The 20194-nt window shown below is 27.0% G+C and overlaps 2 protein-coding genes across 2 annotated transcripts in view; one reads left to right on the forward strand and one right to left on the reverse strand.

Annotated features, from left to right (window-relative positions):
• Positions 1 to 1747: 1747 nt before the first annotated feature.
• LOC107455418 (RING finger protein 11) lies at positions 1748 to 15836 on the reverse strand. The gene is made up of 3 exons (XM_016072974.4): positions 15406 to 15836; positions 14354 to 14508; positions 1748 to 11809 (listed from the first exon to the last, which is right to left on the reverse strand). Exons 1-3 carry the CDS (start codon positions 15514 to 15516, stop codon positions 11638 to 11640), a joined length of 438 nt encoding a protein of 145 aa, XP_015928460.1. The 5' UTR covers positions 15517 to 15836; the 3' UTR covers positions 1748 to 11637.
• Positions 15837 to 16028: 192 nt separating this feature from the next.
• The window catches only part of LOC107455425 (uncharacterized), a 58211-nt gene continuing 54045 nt past the window's right edge, over positions 16029 to 20194 (forward strand). The window contains exons 1-4 of the mRNA XM_087166201.1: positions 16029 to 16211; positions 17941 to 18047; positions 19013 to 19175; positions 19261 to 19403. Of these exons, the coding sequence (XP_087022327.1) occupies positions 16209 to 16211; positions 17941 to 18047; positions 19013 to 19175; positions 19261 to 19403 (416 nt within the window). The 5' untranslated portion in view covers positions 16029 to 16208. The remainder of the gene's footprint in view (positions 16212 to 17940; positions 18048 to 19012; positions 19176 to 19260; positions 19404 to 20194) is intronic.

The raw sequence follows: 20194 nt of genomic DNA on the forward strand, positions 1-20194 counted from the left end.
AAAGAATTACTCTGAATTCAAAATATTAGTGAATTTCATTTCAAATTATTCCAATAAATGAAAACAGTTTTTTTAATTAAACAAAAATATTCCTAAATTAGAGGGTAGATTCGGAAACAATGAGGACTTCTTGAATTTTAAGGTTCAGTTAGTGAGAAAACAGTTTAAAAGCGTGCTTCATATACCACTAGATAAAGTTGTAAAACTCTTTGAATATTATTTGTTCTCACATTCTATAGTGCTATGCGAAAAGGAGAAAAGCTTCATACCAGTTTTAGTAGCATTATAATAGCCGATAAACTATTTATCAAATAAAACTTTGCAATAAGATTACAAGAATAATAATAAGCTATCTGTTGCTACAAGGAATAACCAAAATAGAAGGACATAAAAATTAGCTGTTTGTCATATTCTGTTTAAAAAGTTTGACACTTATTCTCCTATAGTTTCAAAGTTAGTTACAAGATTGTGAATAGGTGGCATTGGTAGCTTGCGCTCAGCTCAATATGACCACTATTTGTAGAAACAAAATACTAGTACAGTCTGAGAAGAAAATGAACGAACATTCTAAAAAAATTATTTAGAATTGTCTACTATGCACTAGAATTATATTTTAGCTCTACTAAGCAGCATCCGTTGACAAACATTGAAATTTAGTGAATAAATTCTTGATTCCTAAGCAGAACGCAGCTATTGTCATTTCAAATTGTCGCTTAGAACACTAATGATATACAGTCAAATCCTGCTATAATGAACCTTCAAGGGACCGAAATTTCGGTTCACTATAACTAGGACTTTTCTCTATATCCATTCTGCAAACAATTTTTAACTAATGGTTTCAAACTCCCCCCTTTTATTACACATTATTTAAATAAATGATCAATAAAATGAAATACAAAAATGACTGAAAAAATTTACGTAGTAACAAAAGATGTGTTAACATATATTTTTTTATTACTCTTCGTCTTGCGCACAAAAAAAAAAAATAAGTAATCTTTAACTGATGAGAAATCCTCAACATCAGATATGGAAACACATTCCGACTCTCCGATAATTTTTTCTGAATTTATGTTATTCTGCTTTTTAAACCTGTCCCACCAGCCATTCGAGCACACATAAGTAGTCTCACCAAATCGCCTAGCAAATTCATTGGCTTTGACGTGAATCATTTGTTCAGATACTGGAAGATAGCGGCTTCTTTGAATGCTGAACCAATTCAATAATGAAGCAAACAAGAAAAATGCTTGTTGCTACATTCCATGATAAAAGATAGTTTTAAAAATCGATATATGTATTTATTTTGAAGTAGAAATTTCAAAATTATTACAAAAAAAAAAAAAATGAAGAATATCAGTCAAAAACAGAAAAAAAGTTCATAATATTCAACTTTTTCTCTTTTTTTGGTTCACTATAACCACAAAAAATAACACTATACGTGCATAGCAAGGAACGGGAACGAACATTTCGTTCACTATATCCGGGAGTTCACTATAACCCATGTTCATTATAGCGGGGTTTGACTCCATATACTAAAATTATCAAATAATTTGATGAGACAATGAAAATGTTTTTGTCATTAAGTACAACACCAAAACCATGGTCACCACCACCAAAACAAATTTTACTGTGGTAATGGAAATATGTCAATTTTTTCAAATAAATATTTAATGCTATGCATAACAACAAATGCAATGTATAATATTGAAACCCACTAAAAAGTTGCGTGGAAAAAAAAACAATACAAAAGGAATTTTAAACATTTTTATTTAAATATCACTTGGGCAAGCAAAACGCTGCATAATAATTATAAATATAGCCATGAACAAAATAACACATTAATTCAAAGTGAAATTAATATGATTTTCACTTTTCTTTTTCATGACTTTAAAAAATGCAAATTGACAACGCAGACATAAAACATAATTTAGTTAGCATACAATCTATGACATAGAAATATCACTCATAATTTAGAAAACACCAAACAAGTGTTATTCTTTTTCAAAATGCTTCACTTAAATTTTCAAAAGAACGGTTGAAAGCATACAATTCATTGTGTTTATGTAATTACCCTCCCCTTAATATACACTTTTAAAACCCTTTACAAAAATTAAATTACTATCAAATTAATAATTTTGTCAAGAAAAAAAAAACAGTATCAAAATCTGTGGAATCATTCAAGTTAAAAATGGCATTAAAAGCAGCAAAACCTGTTTAATTTCTTGATCAAGTTAAGGGGCTTTTCCAAAGACAGTCTTTCAACTCCTTACTGTTTACTAGGCAATCAAAGAGGTTTTGCTGTTTTCAATTACATTCCTTTAGCTTTGATTCATTACATTTCAATAGTGTTTTTGCTTCTTTTTAAGTCCAGCATTTAATTGCAAAACATGTGTTCTTTTGACAAGGATTCCAATGATATATATTAAGAGTGATAATTACATAACACCTTGTATATAATAGGCTTATTATGAAACAATAAAAAGTAACAAGCCACAGAGTATTTAAATTAAAAAAAAATCTGTAAAATCAGGTGCATACTTTTTTGTTTTATAATTCAGTATAATTGCTGGCTTTGGGGGTACGTATGAATACATATATAAACATACAAGGATTTGCAAATCCTTCCATGACAAAATTTTTAAAAAAAATTATGTATGGCGAAAACAACATTTTAACACAAAACCAAAGAACAGTAATGCTAGTTTACATTCTATAACAGGATGCCTCCTAGAAATTTTCAATTTTATAAAAATCAGTATATATACACTAAGAGAATTTTTTTTTTTAAATGTGGCTTGTTATTGTTCCTTAATAAGCTCTTCATATCAATTTTGGTAAATGAGAATCCAATGCCTCACAAAGCAAATAATTTTTTCTTTTCAATATTTTTCGTAGTCTACACTGTAGTAATAACATTCGCAAAGTAGATTTCTCTAAAATGGAGACTCTTATTATCTTATTAGAATTTGACTTAGATCACTCAACAATATTCAGGGAAAATTTCCGAGTTCCAAATACAGTAGAGAACCGATTATCCGGAATGATCGGGACTATCGCTATTCCGGATAACTAAAAAACCGTTAAACCCAACTAAAAAAGAAATATATTTATAAATAATCTTAAAAATAAGAAAAAACGATGAGGTAATACACTAATGATTATTTCTGAAATGATGGTAAGGTAAACATCTTTCAAAAAAGAAAGAAAAATCCTAAAATCTGATGAGGAAAATTTTTTTTTTTAAAAAAAAAAATTGCGGGAAAATTCATCGAATTTCGTTCCGGTTTTTTGGTTTTCCGGTTTTCTGATTTCCGAATAACGGGTTCTGTACTGTATTCCTTCCTTAATAACAATAGGAGAATATATACCATTTATCAAACTCAATTCATTTGTGCTCAGCAACAAAGGGAATTTGATAGAATCTCTCTTACAAAATGGATCAGACAGTTTTCACCTAACAACAAAGAGATTTCTTGGTTAGAAGAGAATGATTCCTGCTGTCCAATGAGTAGGACAAATTACCTAAATTTTATTACTTGTATAAATTTCGAAGTTTAAATACTTGGGGATAGTTGCAACTAATTTTCCAAAATAAATCTGTTTTCAAATGTAGTATCTGATTTTACAATTATTGGAATATTAAATTTAATGAAGACGATGACAATTTATTTTCTTCTTTATCAGAAAATAAACTAGGAAGTTAAATCTTGCTGACTAACAGGAAATATTACTTAATTCTGCAGTGAAAGTTAATTTAATTCTTAAACTGGCATTACTGTTTTTACACTTAGTGAAAAACAATCTAACTACCTAAATAAAAATGCATACAGTTTATTTTTGGACAATTTTGATTAAAGTTCGTGATTTTAAAAACTTAGGTTTACAGTTAGCTGAATTTCACAAATGTAATTAAAAGTGAAATATACATACAATATATTTCGAATAATATTAATTCAGCAAAACTGTTTAATAGCAATACATAATGATTGATTCAAATTAATTAAAAATGGAAAAGAAATTAACCAAAGTAACTACTGAAAAACGAAATAACAAAGCCAAAGAAAAAAAGTAATAACAATAATTTTACATTTATTACTTTTTAATACTTGAAATGACAAAAAAAAAGAAAAAAAAGAAAGTTTTTTATACCTTTAATGTAGGTTGAAAAATACTTCTTTATACAACAACTCAACTAATTTATTTATTAAGAAAAAGGTACTCCAGGGAAAGATAATTTCTTAAAATTTTAAATGAATGCCATTTAAAAATTTAAATTACTTCACATTATAATGCTTTGTAGATTTTTAAATCAGTGCTTTCTATAATTTTTTTTTCTTTGAATCAATATTTTTTTATAAACGAATTTAAATTAAGCTGATTTGAATCAATGAACCCTGATTGGGATAGTAAAAATAAGTAAATATAAATTGCATTTAATTTAGTTTTTAAGTAATAAGTTTTCTATTAAAGTCAGATTAATAATCATTCAGCATTGGAAGTTTTATTAGAGTTTTTATTAATGTTTTAAAGATGACAGTAGCTTACTGAAATCTCCAAACTTGAGAAAGTCAGACGTAGTTTATCAGAAATTCATGGTTGCAGTGTTCTTAAAGAAGTGGTAATAGTGCCTCTGGACTAAGATTGAAAGGCTTCAATCATTCCCCCTTCATCAATCAAGTCTCTAATCAATAATCATCAATCAAGTCTCTAATATTTTTCTTATAAAAATTTGACAGATATGACATTTTAAAAAGCGAATTCTACAAGAAGATTACATAGATAATAGTGAAACCAAAACTAAAATAAGAACTTTTAAAAAAAAAATATTAAAAGTGACTCATTAATTTGCCAAACTATTTTAAAATTGAAAAATAGCTTCAATAAACATTATTCATATACTAAATTGACAATTGATTTTGCTGATAGGCCTTAATCCTATACATGTCATTATATAGCTCAATAGTACACAAGAGTGTATAATAAATAGCCTTTATATTTCCCTGATGTTGCCATAGAGTTGATATAGTAGGTAGAGGAACCAAGTCCGCTTTATTCCTTCCGAAAAGACACGCCACAGATAGCAAGCAAAGAGTTACAATCACGTGATGGAAAGAGTGCAATACTTGGCGCAGTATCACAAATGTTGGCGCACTAAGTTTTTAAATAGCTTTATTTCGATATTACCGATGCGCAAATAATCGGAGCATTTGAAAGACAAGTTTTTAAACAGCTTTATTTCGATATTACCGACGCGCAAATAATCGGAGCATTTGAAAGAGAGAAAAAAAATATTTTCGTTAATCATATTTCTTTAATATTATTAAATGGGTTTTTAAAACATGAGGAGTTTTTTTTTCTCTTAACAAATAATTTTTAATTAAAGTACTGCCTTTATTTAAAAAAATTCAGTAGTTCTCGTCTGTACCCTTAACACTATTCCTTAAAATTTATTCATTATATAAAAATAAAAAACGATATTCTGCATCACTTATATTTATTACTATATTCAGAAATTTTTTTTAAAAATGTTTTTATTGCAAAGACCTATTTTAAAAAAAAAATTACTAATATATATTGTAATAACTATTGTTATTTTTTTAAAAGAAAAATAATAACTTAGATACAAAAATCAGGATTTTTTTTAAATCTACCAGGGCTTGAAATGTGAATTTGAAAATGTTGCCCTCCTTTTTTAATGAAACACAAGTTCGTTTAAAAAATTAATTTAATCTTTACGTTTTAAAAGTTTTATCACTGTTAGATAAAACAAATTGTAAAATTAAACAGATTGTCTGAAAAAAGTTCGATGCTTAGAAATAACGTTAATGTTGCAACACTTTTATCATTTTTATTTATGCTCACCAAGAGACTGCTCGAGAGGTAATATCAAATTTCGGGAAAAATAGCTTCGGGGAAAATAAAACCCGTTTTTAGTAGAACAGATTAGTTAGAAAACATATTTTTGATTAAATTTAATTACGTTTAGAATTTTATTTATATATTGAATACATTAAATTATTTATACAATAAAGATTATTTACATTATTAATTTAGAATTTTGACTTCTTTTTCTCCTGACACTTAAAATAGATATTTTCAAAAATAAACTGCTGTTGCATTTTAACTTAATGCTCAACAATTTGTCTAAATATGAAATAAAATATTTATTCTAATATAAAAGTTTTCAGCTCCGAATAGAGAAAAATATAAGATTAAAAGCATTAAACTAATCAAAGAAAATAATAAGAGTTTAATTAGAAATTTTACTTTGTATTTCATGTACAATCTAATTCCATAAATTACTAGGAAGTTTAAATTGTACACACAAAGAGACTAGTAGAAAAGCTTTCGAAATTTAAACAAAAAATACTTAAATAAAATAGAAAGCAATTAGAATTTTTACTTTGTACTAAATGTAGATTGAAACTAATGACGAACTTATAATTAAAATATCTTACTTTTATTTGTGATAGAAATTGCAATTTATGCAACTTTTTATGAGGTAAATTTATGCAACTATTATAGGTCAATGTATATTTAATAATTTTTATGCAGAAAACCAGTATCTTAAAAAGTAGCAGTTAAAAATATTTTACTTTACAAATAAAAGAACCATAATCATTTTATGGACATTAAGAAAATTACAATGCCCATTCATAAAAAATGCAATTTTCTTAAAAATAGTAAGTGCATTTAAAACTATATCTTTTAGCCAGCTGCAAATTAAATATATACAATCTAGATAAAGGTAAAAACAGTTGAAATTTTACAAGAAAGGTTCACGATGCTAAATCTTTGCACCACAGCCAGCTGTTAGCCTTGGCCGTCTGAGCAGTTTATTCCATACCAATGCATAACATGCGCTAATTTACTCCTATACAACTTATCCACTTCTATGTTATGTTTTCTAAATTTGTTGCACTAAATCAAACTAATTCTACGCTTTAATATACTAGTAAAATAAAGTATTTCCAATAAAGCAACTATTTTTAAATAAAAAGAAGATAAACAAGTACTTAATGATTATATTAAATATACCTTAATTTATTTTCTAAATAGTACATAATTTGTATTCATTTTATGTATAGTAACAGAATTATATAATTTTATTAAAAATTAACACTAAAACTACTATACACTATTTTATGTTTAAATACTAAAAATATTTCATAGAATTTAATTATTCATCAAACATATAAGAATATACAAATAATTTGGTTTTCAAGCATTCCTATGTAATTTAAAAAAACACAACTTCTTATGTACCATATTTTTTATTTAAATATATATATTTAAAGGAAACATTTTAGAGCAAGATAAATATTGGGTTTTAGTAATCAAGAGGTAAAGATATACAAAATCTTCAGAATATACAGAAATGATATCGACATTTAAAGAGAACTAAAACAAAACCGAAAGTTTACTCAACTGTTCCTTGGCGCTAAAGTATCTCGCCAAGGAAGCCAACAAAGCTTTGCAGCTATTTCAGCTAAAAATAGAATATATATTGAAATATACTTAAACATTATAAGTTTAAAGTTTAAGAAACAATAAAAATTTATGTTAAATGCAAAAAAAGTGAGCAAAAACGAGCGTAATTGATTATTAAAGCAAATAAAATATGATTATCAGAGCATGATTGAGTATCGGAAAAATTTTAAAATCAATTTTAAAATAGAAAAAGTGAAAAAAAATGTCGCCCTTTCTTGTAAAAAGTTATCGGACAGTCCCTAGAAAACTTCTCCGTGCAGCAAAATGCTCAGGACTTTTGTACCATTCTTATTTCTGAAGTAAAAAGACAGACAGTTAATTGCATCAGACGATCTCAATGCTAAACGAATGGACGGGAATCGAAGCGGTCTCAGTGAACGGCAAGTTTGGGCTACAGTCACGTGACTTTATCTTGTCCACGGGTTGGGGGTTATTCTACTCTCTCTACCCAGTATTTCAACTCTATGGATGTTGCATGATATATAAATAATAAGCTCAATTATTTTTTATTTAATAACAGCAATTTGTAAATCCAGTAGCATAAAAGGAAATACTATGTTTTAAAGGTAACATAGGTAGTACATATTTAAACAAATGGATTTACATATATAAAGTAGGTTATGTATATGTGTATCTACTTTATACTAATCTGCACTTCTGAATAGATCCGCTTCAAAGTATGGTATTGAATATAGTTAATCTTTATTTTGATGAGATGAACTTTAAACAAAATTTTTTGCTTAATCTAATAACGTAAAAACACCAAAAGGGGCAATAAATAATAAATAAAAATTGAATATGTTTTAGCTTAATTAATTGCGGTATACGTCTTTGATTTTTGTGCATGATTTTTTACTGTTGATTGATACCGACTTATTGATTATTTACATTTTCCATCCAACTCAAACAAAAAAGGGTATTCAGCTAGTTTATAAGTATAATTTTATTAAATAGGCATTTTAGGTCACAATACTTAATTGCTGATTTACTTAGCACTTTACGATTGCTTTAGAAATCAAAACAGCATATTTGAATCCCTATTTCTAAGCACAGATTAAAGTTCATAAACAGATATGGTATTTTTAAGTTATCTTGGTACCAGACAAAAGTCCATGCCTTAAAATTATAGCTAAGAGTTTTAAGTATAGTTACAACTAAACTTAAATTATCAAATATCTGCCTGTTACAACTTTTAAAAAGTTTATCTTCGGAAAAATAAGTTTAGTTTGAGATTTCACTATCTATTCAAACACTAAAATTAATTAACAATTTGGCAACAATGCAATTTATATAAAAGTCTGCAAGAGTTAAATATATAATTAGCTCATGCATTGCTGACACATTTTTTATGCACTGATGCTTTGCCAGGTATCGAGAAACAGGATAAGTATTGTCCAAATAAAAAATATTAATAGACTAAAACTGGATGAGATTGTATAAAAATTAAACTATTTTATTAGATGCAATTGAGTAACCCAGATGCTCGTAATATATAATTATATATATATTTGATTAATGTGAACATACTTTTTTTCCTATTTTAATTTAGAAAAAAATTAGTTAACAATTTAAATTTCATAAAGCATGAAATATCAAGGGCTTCGGGTAATAGAGTGGTAGAGAGTACTTTTACCAAATTTGAAATTTTTACATCACACTGTAGTTAAGCATTGTTTTTAGGTAGATACACGTGTTTCCAGAAAATCTACAAGATAACAGCCCAATACATAGAAGAGATCTCTTATGGCTCACAACAAAATGTTAGTGTGTTTCCCCAAAAATGCTCTCTAGATAAATTTGAAAAGAAAATGCTTTGTATCCATACATTGTCCTAAATCATTCATGTATGTTAGTTAAAATTTTCAATAAGAAAGGCTTACACTCTTGCAAGAGGAAAAAAATAAAAAACAACTATGGGGGGAAAAAAATCAACAAATTAACTGACATTAGAGACATCCTAGAGAGGAAGTACTTTAGAACTTTCAAAGTATTTTTACGACTTTATATAGCTATTAAACAAAACAATAATTTCCAAATTTTTTACTCAGTATTCTTTTATATCTAAAGCTGTTCATAAAGCATCAAAATTGGGCTTTTTAAAACACATTTTTAATACATACAAACACATACAATACATTCTTATTAAAGAAATAAAGCAATATACTTTTACTGAATGATTTAAATCTTTATAATAAGAAATATTATTTTAAAAAACATATCTTACTTCATTATTAAAATTTAAAAAAAAAGCAAATATTAAATATGGACTACTTTAATAAGTCCATGATTTAAAAAAATGTAGATAAAACTTACTTACTTAAATGTGTTTTACAATAACGTTTGATCAATAATGAATTTATATTTTGACAAACTTGAAAAATATATCACTAACAGAATAATATTTATACATAGATATATAAATAAATTCTTTAAAAAAAAATAACGAAAATTTTTAATTATTAACTATTTTAACTTCAAATCATTAAAACTCTTTGCAAAAAAAATCATTATATTAAATAATCGTGCTTATACTACAAGGTCATTATTTTTTCAAAAATTGTTTTATTTGTTAAGTTAAAAGTACTATTTTTAAAGTTTTTTTTTTAAAGTTAACAATCAAATTAAATCTGTTGTTTGTAAATATCCCTAGTATACAACGTGTCAAAAATAAAGACTTTTATGAAATTAAAGTATTATTGATCAAAATATTGATGATTAAAGTCATAATTTAAACCTGTTTTTTTAAAATCATTAATCCTTTAAGCCTACAGACATTGGGTAAAACTGTGGCAAAACTCCTCTGTTATACAAGATTTCCATTGAAAAACACGGGGAAAATCTATTTATTGATGCAGGTATGTCACCAGCTTAAATTTCGAAAAAAAAAAACAGGCACTAGCGCTCAGAAGGTTAACATAAAGCAAAAATAAGATAATTTGTCATGCTTTTTAATGAGATTTTTAACAATAAAAACAAAAATGCAACCATTTTAAAGTAATGAATGTTTAGAAATTTTAAATAAGCTTAATATTATGTTAGCAAAAGCTATATTTAGAGTTTAAAAAATACAAAATGCTAGCAATATTGCTAATTTTAGTAAGATATTTTTGATGTTATATTATTAAAATATATATTTTGGTATCATATAACATTGTAACACTTTGTGTACAATTTAAATAATTATTAATTAAATCACTTGATGCAGAAAAGAAATAAAACAACGAAAAACTTTCCTGTTTTAATTAATTGTTTAACGAATTGTATTAATTTACATTTTCACTAAATATATATATGAAATATACTTGCTAAAAAAACTAATTAAAGATTTAATAGCTTTAAAATTTCTGATGTTCTTTAAAATGTAATAAAGTTTAGAAAAAAAAATTCAAATTAATAACAACAACAATAAAAACGATTTAAAACTAATAATAACTACTTAAAAGGAAATTGGGTTGTAATTCTTATGAACAGCTTTTTTGAATTCCAATTGCTATACTTCTTACTTGTTTAATATGAGTATCATGAATCCTCTTACACAATATGATAATTTCAGAATGCTACATAGAAAAATATTGTAATCTATTTAAATGCAACTATAAAATAAAATGAATATTTAATTGATGATATTGAGTAAGAAATTTAAAAAATATCCACAAAAATAAAAGTTTAAAACCATTTACATGACTTAGAGATGTTATGCATTAGACATTTCAATCAATGTTTTAACATTGAAACAATTTCAAACAATGCACATACTCTAGATGAAGAGTTTTCTGATAAGTCTAAGGACAAACTGTGGTGGAAGGTTTACAAAAATGTGTTCCGTACATAAAACTCGACTATACATCTAATCCAACAATATTAGAAAAAATAGCCTTCTATAAATCCAATCATGCATTAACAATTTCTTTTTGAAAAATGTTGATTCAAAGTTCTAAAATTTTCGTGTACAATATTTAGAGAAATAAGTTTCACATTATTCTCTTGCATATAGTTTAAGTAATGTTATTGTTTCAAGGGAAAATAACCCTACAGGACTAAAATAAGCTTGATAATAGTTAGGAGGTTACCACATGCTGATTAAGTTTTTTTTTTCTTCATCAGGAGTAGAAGTAACAGTTCCTCTACTTGCATCTCATACCCTCAAACTCAGTTTGTTTGGTAGGTGGTCAAAAGTGCAGCATCAACAGGTTCCATGCAAGATGGGCAAGTAAAAGATCTCATGAGCCAGTCGTCAATGCAATCAGTATGATAGATATGCATGCATGGCAAGAATCGGATGGGATCCCCAAAGAGGAATTCTCCCATACAAATGACACATCTGAAACAAAACAAGAGATAAGATTTCAAAACTCTGGACCTCTATTAGGTACACAAGATCTTTACTAGACAAACATTAGATCTTGCGGATCTAGAAGCATAAGATCTTGCTGATCTAGTGCTTCTAGTTTCTTCTTCAAAAAAGGGCTAAAATTTATCTCTTATGGATGGTTTCTTATCTATATTTTATTTTTATAACCGTCATTGAACAGCTGACCCTATTTTCTTGGGTTTATGACTACTAATGTTCAACTCCGCAGTGTCATAATTTTGAACCTAATTCAGAAGACAAGGGAACTCCTGGATCAAGTATTCGGAGAAATTTTGCCTTTGTGGAGGATTTTTTTGATGGATCTCACTCGCATTTGCGTTACATGGAGAGGAAGACCGCGAAAGCCTCCCACGGTTAGCCCGACTGCAAGGGGACTCTTACCTTAATGGAAGGTAAATGCTCTATCGCCTGAGCCATCAAGGCGGACCATGTATGGACGGTTGACCACGTAAAGCTAAACAGATAGCACTAGGGGTTAAAGTTCATCGAACCCCTGTGAACATTTATTTATGCTGTGATATTAATTTTGCTTGTATTAGGTTCACGATCTGTTAGAACTTATAAATTACAGATAACTCTTATGAATGGTAAAATTATGCATGAATTTAAAAACAAATCACAATAATAAAACTTCCTAGAATATTGAGCCTGTTCACACATAGCATAATATGTGAGGAAAGAAACACCAGAAGTTTACTAAATTTCTAACGGTTTCAGGAAACTTGTTATTGTTTACATTCAGTCAATTATGCATAACAAATAAAAAGTAACAATCATTCCATTTAATAGTGTATAGAAACCGAATTATTCAACATTTATTGATTATTTGTGGTTGAAAATATTACATTGCAATGTGTAGATTGTATTTTTAATGTGATTTTTTTCATTGCAGTGAACACTTAAATGCCCTGGGGAAAAAAAAATCTGATTGGTCTAATTTAAGCACAGGAGTCATACCAAATTCAATAAGAATAACCCTTATATTCCCAAAAATGATGAATTGAAAAACATTATTAATTCAGTTTTAAACTGTTCTGTTATTGCTTTTTTATCAATAGTTATTTTAAACATTTATAAAAGAATTATCATGTAATTTGAAAACAATGAACTAAATGTTTTGAAAATCTTACAGTGGAATGAATTAAGGAAAAATTGCAACTTGAAAGTTGTAATTTTGTAAATGTAATCAGAACCTGCTTCACAATCTAAACATTGTAAAACTCTTCCAGTATAAATAAATAAAAAAAGATTTACTTGCAATAAATTTAAAACATATTAGAGTTACAAAAAAGAGATCATATCAAATACCTGATTAATGATTTATATATTGCTAGCAGATAGAAACTACAGAAGTATTTAGGTAAGATTAATAATTGGATAAAAGTAATTTTCTTCAATTAAATCTTCAAACTGAAGTAAAATGTATATAATAATTATCATACTATGGAAACATTGAACGATTCTCTAGATACATTTGTATCAATATGACAAGTTGGGATTAATTCAAATTATTTGTTTTCAATTTAATTATTTTTAAAATGATATGTTATAAAAAATTTTTTGGTGTTAAATACAAATTTGTCTTTAAAATTAAAAGATAAGGTATAATATTTTTAAATTAATAAAACATGTAAAGTTTTGCACACTTTGCATAATTATAGTGGATTTTGAACTTTTTCTGTTAAAATATTATTTTTCAACTGTATATAAATTATTTGAGCGGAGAATCTCAGTGGTTAAGGGACTGAACTGCTGTTGTGAAGAACTGGGGTTTGATCCCTAGTGGAGGCTGAAAGCCCACCCAATTTCAGATCAATGGGTACCAGTTTGTCTAGGAAGCAGAGGCAGCAATGTGTGCAGTGCTGACTACATTGTCACAATCATGGCATTGGTCACAAAATTATGGAGTCTTAACCTCTACGACCACCCGGCCTACAGTGGGCTGTTTCTGGGATGATTTATTTTATATAAATTATTTGAATGTCTTATTTTTATATAAATCTATAAACTACATTAATTATGAAAATCTATAAAAAATAAAATAATAATTCAAAAGGCTTTTTGACACCTTGAATTAGAATTTCCTCTCTCTATATTTTTATCAAATTATATAAACTGAATATTGTTTAAAAAAATAGGTGCTAGATATGTAATTTTATCCAATTAGTTTTCGGCTGGCAGGCAAAAGGTCACACACTGACCAGTCAAGAACGCATTTGACCCTCTAGGCTGAATGCTTTGTATCCCTAATATAAAGCAACCATAAGAAATTAAATTCTTCTCATTCTGGTACTTAGAATAATTTCTCACTATGCAAATAAACAATTTCTCCATAATAGTTAATTATTCATAAAATCGTTTCTCCACAAAAATAAAAAAGCACTTAATATATACCGAAAGGCGATAAAAATTTTTGAAAAATTGTTCCCATAAGAAAAATGATGGAAATAGTAATAGATATAAAAATGTTATAAAAATTAATAATTTGCATACTCTCTATTTTTCTTGCTTCCGTCATATTTACCAACAGGTAAGTGCTGAATCAATCCAATTCTTTGGGCAATTTTTATTTGCTCTTCTTCAGTTAATTGTGACGCAGGACGACTGACATTGGGAGATGGATAATATACTGGTACTGACACTGTTTCCTACAGAAATATACTCACATTTAAGAAATTGCCAATTTTCAATAAATTAAACAAGCAAAAAAATTTCAAATTTTTGATGAAAGTATTATTTTTTTCAATAACATAATTTCGCTTTTATTTGAAACTTGATCTATAAAAGAGAAAACACTAAATTAAAATTATTTTTTTATTTTTGAAGTATGTAGTGTATTCTTACTCTAATTGATCCTACTAAACTAATTGTAAAAGTATAGTTAAGAAAAACAATCAAGTGAACACTTCTTTGAAGAAAAAATTAATAAATATATAAAAAGTTGTCAACAAAATACTTTCAAAACTTTTGTATTTTAGAATATATTCCTAAATCTCGTATAATAATCTTATAATTCTAATAGAAAAACTGAATTAATAATTTTATCTTGGTAGACCAAAAATCTGAAAAAAAAAGAAAAAGATAATTTGCTTTTTTTTCGGTTTAGTAGTTATTAATAATTTGTTTAAAACGAAATTTGTTATAAAAAAAGTATAGTTCTTAAAAGAATAAAAGTAAATTAATGAGAGTGATACTTGTTAAAGAACAGAAAATTGAACTTTTAAAATTTTTTTATTTTTTTTAAAAATTATATTCTCGTAAAATAAATGATATTGCAATAACAGGCTGAATCAAAAGCATTATGTTTATAAGTATAGATCGAAAAAACAGCAATAACTCTTATATGAGTACGAAACGCAAAACAATAATTTCTAATAAAATTAATCATTTATGAATAAAATTAATTATTTATGAATAAAAGTAATAACGTTAAAAAATTCAAATAGTTTAACTTCTTTAAAATTATTTCCAACTAAAAAAAAATTTAAAACATAAAACTTTATTAAAACATTAATTTTAGTGATTTTTTTAAATCTATTAATTACTTGATACGGTGGTGGGGGCCCTAGCTGATCAGATGAAGATTCTCTTGCGCTCTGATTTTCTCTTAACAAAGAAATATCATCAGTTGAAACAGATTTTAAGCAGTTCCCCATTTTTAATTGATATAGTAAATGTATCAGGGCAGTAGCACCAGTGAAAGTAGTCCGACAACTACGAAACTCTAAATGTGACCATCATAACAAAGGAATGGGTCTGGAGAGATTGCTATCTAATTTTTATTGAGCTCTTTTAAATGAATTTTGCACTCAAGTTGGTGCATTTGTAATGGAAAACTTCGGGGAAGTAGATAGCATGCCAATTGTTGAAGTATATATACTTCAGAGCATAAAAATATTATTTATCAACAATGGAACTATCGTCAACACAAAACAGCTGAGGACAGACAACAAAGATGCAATACAACAACCAATAGGAAACTAGTAAACATTGCAGGCCTATGAAAGTTTATCTTCTTCTTACGTATCGAATGAATTTCGTATGAAATAGTTGATTTTTTCGTCTTTCCATTTAGCAAAATCATCCATAAGTATATTTTTAATGATATATATTCTTTATAGCTAAAAGATTTTCACATTTCCTGCGAAAAATTAATATGAAAATAATTTTTAATAATGACTGCAAAATTAACTGTGACTGTTTCTCCAAAGAGTTCGAATCTAATGTTTATTTACATTTTAAGTTTTGTTTTGGTCGTTCTTGGATATCGCATGATATTTGCTGTTCATGTTAGCACTGTCTATGATTTTAGTTTTAGTTATTTGAAGTTGCGTTGTTTGAAAAAATAATGGTATTATTGTTATTTAATTCAAATAAAATTTGTAATGGTGTAAGAAAATGAACAAGTAAAACAAATTTATTAAATTTATTACTCTAGTGAAGGCTTACTGCATTGTGTTTCCAATAACGTTAATATTATAACTTTAATCGGTTGCTATGACTTTTTATTGGAATTATTCTGTTTATATGAAGTAATATTTGATTTTATTAATCTATAAAATAGGTGGAAGCAATACACTTTGCACAGTGAATGAAAGCTGCATTTTAGTGCTATTTGGTTTTCTTAAAAATTTATTTAATTATACAAAATGCAGCATAGGTATAAAATTTTTTTTTTTTTGGGGGGGGGGGATTCTATACGGGCTTATTGTGATGCTTTATGGGTATATTTTTCGTATTTTGTAGATTTGGAAACAATTTTAAGTTAATATTAGAATTTCAATTAGTTTTATAAAATTTGAATTACTTTTAAGTTATTTAGTGCAAGGTTGGGGTTTTGGACGTCCTAAACTGGTTTTGGACAGGACACGTGGGTTTTACTGTCCTAAACTGGGTAAAACTGTCCTAAACTGGGTAATACTGTCCTAAACTGTCTTAAAGTGTCCAAAACCTTGAAAAAAAATACTAAATTTGTTCAAAAATTAACCTTTTATTTTTCACAATATTTTTTTTTAAAATTTTATTTCTGCATCACAGGATGATGAAAAAGACATCTGTTTTAAAAAAAATTGTTTTTAAATATAAATATATTAGTTTAAATTGAAAATACAAAGTAACTGAAAAATGTATTAACAGTTTTGAAGGGCATAACATCAGTTTCAGTTACTGACACAGGTGATGTATCACCCCTATGCTAAAAGAATTGAACATGAATTAAATAAAAGTATTCTTGAAAAGTACTATAGATAAATAAACCTGTTTATGACGAACCAAGCACTTAGTCCCTAATATTTTAACCTGTATGGCAAGGCCAAACTTCAGTTATGTACTACTGAATGAGAGGACCAATTGAACTTGATTACTGATTAATCTTCCTTTGTTTAAATTGAAGAGTCAAACAGTATTAATAAAACATTATACTTCTAAAAGCAAATATTCTCTAGTATATTTAATTATCAATATGTTATTAGTACTATGTTTAAGTTCTATGTTTATTTTACCTCTTAAATATTGTTCAGATAAAATTATGACATAATTTGAGTAAAAGGGTTTTGGACAGGACGGTTTAAACCAGGGTTTAAACCGTGGATTAATCCATTCTGTCCTAAACCTTGCCAACCCTGATTTAGTGTTTAAAAAAATTTTTATTCAGCATTGTTGTATTTAAATTAAGGAAATTATAATTATTTATCATTTAAGTAATCATATAAAATTGAACATAGTAGAATAATGTTTGTCATTATTTTCTAAACTAAATTCTTGAGTTTTTTTTTTTTTTTTATGGTATGTCTAGGTTATGTTAAACATTTCTACTACTTGATTAAGTAATTAAGTTTGTAAATATGCTGGATTTTTCCTTAAAATAAGAAAAATTTAATTAGATAAATTTAAAAATTGTTTTATGATTCAACATTTTTATTTTCTTGATAATTATCATCAGTATTTTTTTATTTATTTATTAAATGGCCATTCCCCCCCCCCCCCAAAAAAAAAAAAATTATAACAAAAATAGTTGAATATCCTTGTACCCAGTAATGAGGAAAATTCAATGTTTTTAAAATAATTCCTTTATTTTTCAGGAACAAAGTGAGTTTGAACATTTAAAACTTAAACCTATCTGCAAACCAGATGTCCCTTTGAAGCATTCAAGATTCACAAGTTTTGATGAAAATTCTCTTTCAATAAAGTATACTTTTTCTTTCTAAAAGATATTATTTATTTTCGTAAATTTCCTTTTGACTTTATGATTTGAATTCATTTTATCATTATTTGTTTAAAAAAATTTAAAGTCTTTTTTTTAGCATTTAACAAAAGTTTTTTAGTGCAGTGTCTGCTGCGTATATAAATCATGTCGGTTCTCAGAACATTTGATTTAAAAACCAGAATGTTAAACTTTATAAGCTAAATTGATTACAAAATTTTAAATATATATATATATATATATATATATATATATATATATATGTAACTGAGTGAAAGTGCACATGAAAAGTTGCGTTCCTTGGTTATATGTTAGGGAAAATCTTGCAAAGTAAAATCCGTAAAATGTCTTAATTTAGGGAAAGAGGGAAATCTTAGTAGTTGCTATTGGTTTATGAGATAGATCGAGCGTTTCCCACACAAGAGCAAAGGGAAAAATGTCCTGCTCTTAATTAAATGCATAGTTGAGCCAAAAATAGATTTAAGAGCAGGATGTGGCTTTTAAAAGTGTGAGAAAGTATTTCAAATAGAATAATTAATTAGGAATAAAGTAGGAGTTGTTTTATAGCAAAGAAACTGACATAAAAAGATTAATTGAAGCTTTTTATGTTACATATATATATATATATATATATATATATATATATATATATATATATATATATATATATATATATATATATATATATATATATATATATATATATATATATATATATATATATATATATATTCCTATTCTGTCTCAAACTATCAGTTTGTCAGATTTTATTAGATGAATAGTTTACGGGGCATAGAGATGATCATTCATTTTTAAGCTTACCTATATAAATTTTTTCTGTAAATGAGAGAATTTACAGATTTTTTTTGGTAGATCTTTTTGATAATTTCTTGTATTCATATGTTTGATTTTATTCAAAATAATTTGTCTTATCAAAATTTTATTCATAGATATTCATTTGGCTATCAGTGTGACTTTGGACCCAATATATGTATGCTTAATAAGGATATTTTAATATTGATTTCTGGAAACTGCCTGTGTTTGTTGGATGTCACAACACAAAACAAAATGTTCTTACCTTCAGTTAATGGGGTTGGCTTTAGTTGTGTAAATGTAAGTCTTTGCTTTTGAAAGATGTATTTTTTTATGTGCTCAGTAGCTTTATATTTATCATTAATTTTTAAAAAATTTTATTAAGGCACATTCTTCAGAATGTTATTTTGCTGCTGCTGAAAAAGGGCAAGAATTATGTATAAATATTTTTGAATATCCTTCCTTGGAGGTCTGCAAAACATTAAAACATGATATCAACCTTATGAAAACTCATCTTTTGTCATTTGAGTAAGCTACTTGTTTTGTCAAAGTATTGAATGTGTAATAATATGTTTCTTGCACAGTGAAACTTATCAAGTTGGTCAAGTTTGTAAATTGACAATCTGTTTAAGTTGACTTGTTTTACCTAGATCCAACTTTATCCTATATATTAAAAGAGAGCAAAACCTTTGTTACCAGACATTTTATCTTGTATGTTGACTGCATAAATAAGTCATATTTACCTTGGAGTTTTATAGAATGCTATTTTAAACCTTTCATTTGTTGACCAATGGAAAAACAAAATTGTCTAGGAAATTTAATATAATAATTAATTAATAATTTTACATTATGAAATTTTTATGATGATGACTCTAGGATGATAAAAAAAATCAACTCAAAACTCAGCGGCGCGACAGCCCAAGAGGGCCAAGGCCTACCGTTCACATCTCAGTTTTCTTGACCTTGGACTCTGGGGTGAGGAAGCATATGTTCCGATCAGGTGGTCAGCCGAACGCAGAACCCCCAGTGTTTAGTTCCCAAGCATGCTTGGTACTCATTTATTGACCCACTGAAGGGATGAAAGACTGAGTCAACCTTGCCCGGCACAAGGATCGAACCAGGGACCTCTGGCACGACAACGCGAAGCGCTACCGCTCAGCCACCGGGCGTCGATAAAAAACACAGAAAAAAAATCAGGTTATTATTTTTTTCTATTCTATGAATAATATATGTGAAAAAAAATTCTTGTCTTTTATTAAATAAGTCTTTTTTTTTTTTAAAAAAAATGAAAGTAAATAAACCTATCATATTCATCATGT

Source organism: Parasteatoda tepidariorum, chromosome 6 (assembly GCF_982258835.1).
Source record: "Parasteatoda tepidariorum strain Cologne lab strain chromosome 6, Ptep-v5.0, whole genome shotgun sequence".
Classification (NCBI taxonomy): domain Eukaryota; kingdom Metazoa; phylum Arthropoda; class Arachnida; order Araneae; family Theridiidae; genus Parasteatoda; species Parasteatoda tepidariorum.

What these genes read in the sequence shown, in the direction of transcription:
- LOC107455418 (XM_016072974.4), bottom strand. Translation starts at nt 15,516, where the DNA reads ATGGGGAACTGCTTAAAATCTGTTTCAACTGATGATATTTCTTTGTTA. An exon ending in GGCCCCCACCACCGTATCAA is followed by an intron (nt 14,509 to 15,405) that starts GTAATTAATAGA and finishes ATATTTCTGTAG; the next exon opens with GAAACAGTGTCAGTACCAGT. An exon ending in GGAAGCAAGAAAAATAGAGA is followed by an intron (nt 11,810 to 14,353) that starts GTATGCAAATTA and finishes GTTTTGTTTCAG; the next exon opens with ATGTGTCATTTGTATGGGAG.